This window comes from Brassica napus, chromosome C1 (genome assembly GCF_020379485.1).
Source record: "Brassica napus cultivar Da-Ae chromosome C1, Da-Ae, whole genome shotgun sequence".
NCBI lineage: Eukaryota > Viridiplantae > Streptophyta > Magnoliopsida > Brassicales > Brassicaceae > Brassica > Brassica napus.
Genome location: NC_063444.1, coordinates 23,319,912 through 23,324,531, shown reverse-complemented (window position 1 = coordinate 23,324,531; position 4,620 = coordinate 23,319,912). Strand labels below are relative to the sequence as shown.

The following is a 4,620-nucleotide window of genomic DNA, read 5'->3' as shown; positions in this document are numbered from 1 at the left end:
CCTTTCCTTTCGAGGGCGGCTGATGTCTGTTTAGGACGTTAGGGTTCGTTTGGTGTGATCAGCAACAAAGAAATGATGCCAGTTTAAAGGCATTTTACCGTTAGAGGTGCACTAAGTTTGTTTTGAAAACGAGAACGTCGTTTCTGTAGATGTTGAAAAAATCTTAACTTTAAGCGTGTAGCGACATCTCGCAGAGCCGAAAGTTGACCTTTTCTTTTGTGCCGCATTTGTTCGCGGGCTTTCTGAAGGATGTCTCTTTTACAAGCGTTCGGGGGTTTGTCGGATTTAGTGTGATAACTAATCAATTTTGCTTAGGCGCTTTGAGCGAGTCTTAGATTGCCACTTTGGCCGTTTGGTGAATAGCGGGATTGGCGACCGTAAGGTCGCGTTTTTCCGCAAAAAAAATCGAAAAGGTCGAGTTTTTTGAAAGTCGTGGGAGTATACGAGTATACATTACCCACTCCCCCCCCCCCTTTTTAAGATGGAGGGATAGCTGAACTCGCTTGGCGAGCTGCCTACGTACCCTTTTTTCGGGGATCAAGCCATCTCGTAGTTCTTAGTTCCCACGTTGCGATTAGTGGTAGTATTTTTTAAGATGCATCGCGTTCCAGGTTCTTTGGATCTTGACATCTTGCATGTTCGCGATTTGGTACGATCCTGGTCGGACCACCTTTATGACCTTGTATGGTCCTTCCCAGTTTGCTCCCAATTTTCATGCGTTACGTTCGGCAGTGTTTTGGAAGACTTTGCGCAGAACCAGATCACCTTTCTTGAACCTGCGGTGGCGAACGTATGAATTGTAGTATTTTGCGGCAGCGTGCTGGTAGTTCTGGATTCTTATGAGAGCTTGGTCTCGTCGCTCTTTAATGAGATCTAGTTAGTCCGGCAGCATCGCGTTGTTGAGATCTTCTCGTTCAGGAAGGAATCTTCTCCGCACTCCGGGAAATTCTACTTCTACTGGGATCATGCATTCCGTCCCGTAAACAAAGGCGAAAGGGGTTTCTCCCGTAGCCCGTCTTGGGGTTGTACGATGTGGCCAAAGAACTCCTTCGAGCTCATCTGCGCATCGTCCATTTTTGGCTTCTAAGCGCTTTTTTAACCCATCAAGGACGGTTTTGTTAATGGTCTCTGCCTGGCCGTTACATTGTGGATATCTAGGAGTTGACTTGTTCAGCCGTATCTTCCACTTCTCGCAGAACGCTTCAAATCGGTTAGAGATGAACTGAGATCCGTTGTCTGTTACGATTTCGTAAGGGCCCCCATGCCTGGTGATAATGTTCTTCCATACGAAGCTCTCGACTTGTACGTCTTTGATACTTGCGTAGGATTCTGCTTCTACCCACTTCGAAAAGAAATCCGTAAGGACCAAAAGGAAGCGTTTCTGTTTTGAATTGTGTAAAGGTCCGACGATATCCATGGACCATCGCATAAAGGGATATGGAGATGAGATGGACGAGAGGACCTCCGCAGGTCGATGGATGGTGGGCGCGTGCCTTTGGCATTTTTCGCATTTTCGTGCGAATTTCTCGCAGTCTTTGATCATAGTTGGCCAGTAATAACTGTGGCGTTTTATTTTGACTGCGAGTGACCTTCCACCGGAGTGGTTTCCGCACGATCCGGAATGGACCTCTTCCATCACTTTTCTCGCTTTCTCTCCCTCAGCGCAGGTCATGAGTGGGCCGGAGAATCTCCATTTTTAGATTTCTCCCTCAACCGTTACATATCGTGCCGCCCATTTCTCGGCGGGCAGCATTCTGTCGACTATGTAGGCTCGGATCGGCTCTAGCCATGGGCTGTCGCAACCGTATTCCGACTGATCCATGTTTCCTTCCGGTGGATCTTCGATTTCCTCTGCATCTTCGATTTGTCCCCTAATCAGATTGGCGATCACCGGCGGTCCGATGCACGGATGTTCAAAGAATTCCATGGGGATTACCCGTTTTAGTCCTGGATACGAGCTTGTCGCGAGCGCGGCCAAGGCATCTGCCTGGGTGTTTTCCGAGCAAGGAATTCTGGTGAGGGCGAAGTGGTCGAAGTCTTGGGCCAGGTCCTGGACGAGTTTTAGATATGCGTCCATTCTTTCGTCCTTTGCCTCGTATTCTACGCTGTATTGATTTGCGACTAACTTAGAATCGCAGTAAGCGTGGATGTTGCAAATCTTCCCATGGGCTAGTCGTAATCCTGCAATGAGTGCTTCATATTCAGCCTCGTTGTTTGATGCATGGAATTCTAACCGAAACGACTGCTCCAAGATTTCTCCGGTGGGCGACGTGAGCCAAATCCCAATTCCAGATCCTTGTTTGGACGATGATCCATCGTCGTGAAGAACCCAAGTTGAATCTGGTTCCATGTTTGTCATATCCCCCGTGGGCAATTCTACTAAGAAATCCGCCAGCACCTGAGATTTTGCGCAGGTTCTTGGGCGGTACTCGACATCGTACTCGCTCAGTTTGATTGCCCATTTCGCGAGCCGTCCTGACTGACTCGGACTGTGCAGAATCGTGCGAAGGGGAAAGGCGGTGAGGATCACTATGGTATGAGATTGGAAATATGGCCTGAGCTTTCTCGCCGATGTTACAACAGCGAATGCTAGTTTTTCCATCAAGGGGTACCGCGTCCAGCAAGGTTTTACTTATGTAAAAGATTGGTTTTTGTTCACTGCGTGCTTCACTGCTCAAAACGCCGCTTACTGCTGTTGCGGAGACCGCGATGTATAAGAATAGAGCTTCTCCCTCTACTGGTTTTGCAAGAACAGGAGGAGTGGCCAGGTAACGCTTCAGCTGTTGGATAGCCTTTTCGCACTCTTCCGACCATTCGAACTTCTTGTTCCCTTTCAACGTGTCGTAGAAAGGCAGACACTTGTCCGTCGAACGTGAGATGAAACTGTTCAATGCTGCGACCCTTCCGGTTAGCCTTTGGACTTCTCGTTTTGTCTTTGGTGAGACCATTTCTATCAGTATGTTTATCTGTTTAGGGTTGGCCTCGATCCCGCGACATATGACCAGATAACCGAGAAACACCCTTGATGAGACTGCGAACCTACATTTTGTCGGGTTTAGTTTCATGTTATGTAGGTTCAGCCTTGTGAAGCACTCTTCCAAGTGGGATACGTGGTCGTGTTCGTCAAGGGATTTTACGAGCATGTCATCGATGTATACTTCCATACTCTTTCTGAGCTGTTCGGAGAACATTCGATTGACCTGTCGCTGGTAAGTAGCGCCCGCATTCTTGAGACCGAAAGGCATTACCTTGTAGCAATACGTTCCGCGATCGGTGATGAATGCGGTCTTCTCGCGATCGTCGGGATTCATAATGATTTGATTGTACCCGGAGAAGGCGTCCATAAATGATAAAAGTTTGTTCCCTGCTGTTGCTTCGACCAATCGGTCAATGTGCGGAAGTGGGAAGCAATCTTTTGGACGGGCCTTGTTGAGATCGGTGAAGTCGACGCATACTCGCCATTTGCCATTTTTCTTTTTGACCACGACGGGATTGGCGAGCCAATCCGGGTATCTGACTTCTGTTATTGACCCTACTTTGAGGAGTTTCTCAACTTCCTCGTTTACCGCGGTAGCACGCTCCGGTCCTAGCTTCCGTCTTTTTTGTTTTACGGGTTTGTAGGTCGGGTCAATGTTGAGTTCGTGACATGTTATGCCGATGTCGATCCCTGGCATATCCTCCGCGGCCCAAGTGAACGTATTGAGGTTCTTTTTAAGACAAGCTATGAGCTCTGTTCTCAATGGTTCACAGAGGTTCGCTTCGATCTCGACGCATCGTTCTGGGCGGGATTCATCAAGACAGACCAAGATTACCGGTTCGCAAGTTGGTTTGCGCTTCCCTTCTAAAGCTTCAACCCTCTGTGACTGCCAGAAGACTTACGAGTCTTGTTCTGGGGCGACCTCGTCGAGAGTCAGCTTTCTTTTCTTCTTGTGGGTAGCTTCGATCGCAAAGTTCTTTCTTTTTAACTCAGCGGCGAAACATACTTGTGACATCATGTGGTCTCCTTGAATTGTTTCGACTCCGAGAGGGGTCGGAAATTTAAGGCATAGGTGGAATGTCGATGGGATCGCTCTCATGGAATTCAGCCATTGAGTTCCAATGATTACATTGTACGATGTTGGGCGACCAAGAATTCCTATATTTTTACGACGCTCCCAGCTTTAACCAAGAGGTTGATTGAGTCGAGGGTCATAGTAGCGTCTCCTGAGAGTCCGAAAATTGGACTGGGACCTTCCGTGACGGCACACAGGTCAATTTCCATTCTCTCGAGGGTGCTTTTATAGATAATTTTGCCCGAGCATCCGGTGTCGACCAACACTCTTGCTACGTCGATGTCATGTATGGTCAATTCGATGACAAGGAAATCGTTGTGAGGTTTGACCTGGTCGGCCGTTGCTCTGTCCTTGAAAGAGACGACATCGTGAGCTACTGGAGTAGAGATATGCTAACTAGACAAAAGCAGAACAGAAAGGTGGCAAAACGTCCTAAGCCTTGCCTTGCTAGTCTAACCACCTAAGTATTAAGTTCCCTAAGCTAGCAGGAATTCTCTAAGTCTAAATTCTCGGATCCCTTTTCTTCTACTCCAGCTCTCCTTATATAGTTGTTTTAGGTCGGTGGCCC

The 4,620-nt window shown here is 48.0% G+C and overlaps 1 protein-coding gene across 1 annotated transcript; it reads right to left on the bottom strand.

The window, feature by feature from the left end:
* Positions 1–1,696: 1,696 nt before the first annotated feature.
* On the bottom strand, positions 1,697–3,674 carry LOC125579891. Its single transcript, XM_048743793.1, has 2 exons — positions 2,803–3,674; positions 1,697–2,555 (listed from the first exon to the last, which is right to left on the bottom strand). The coding sequence occupies exons 1-2, from the start codon at positions 3,672–3,674 to the stop codon at positions 1,697–1,699; spliced, it is 1,731 nt and encodes a 576-aa protein (XP_048599750.1).
* Positions 3,675–4,620: the final 946 nt, after the last annotated feature.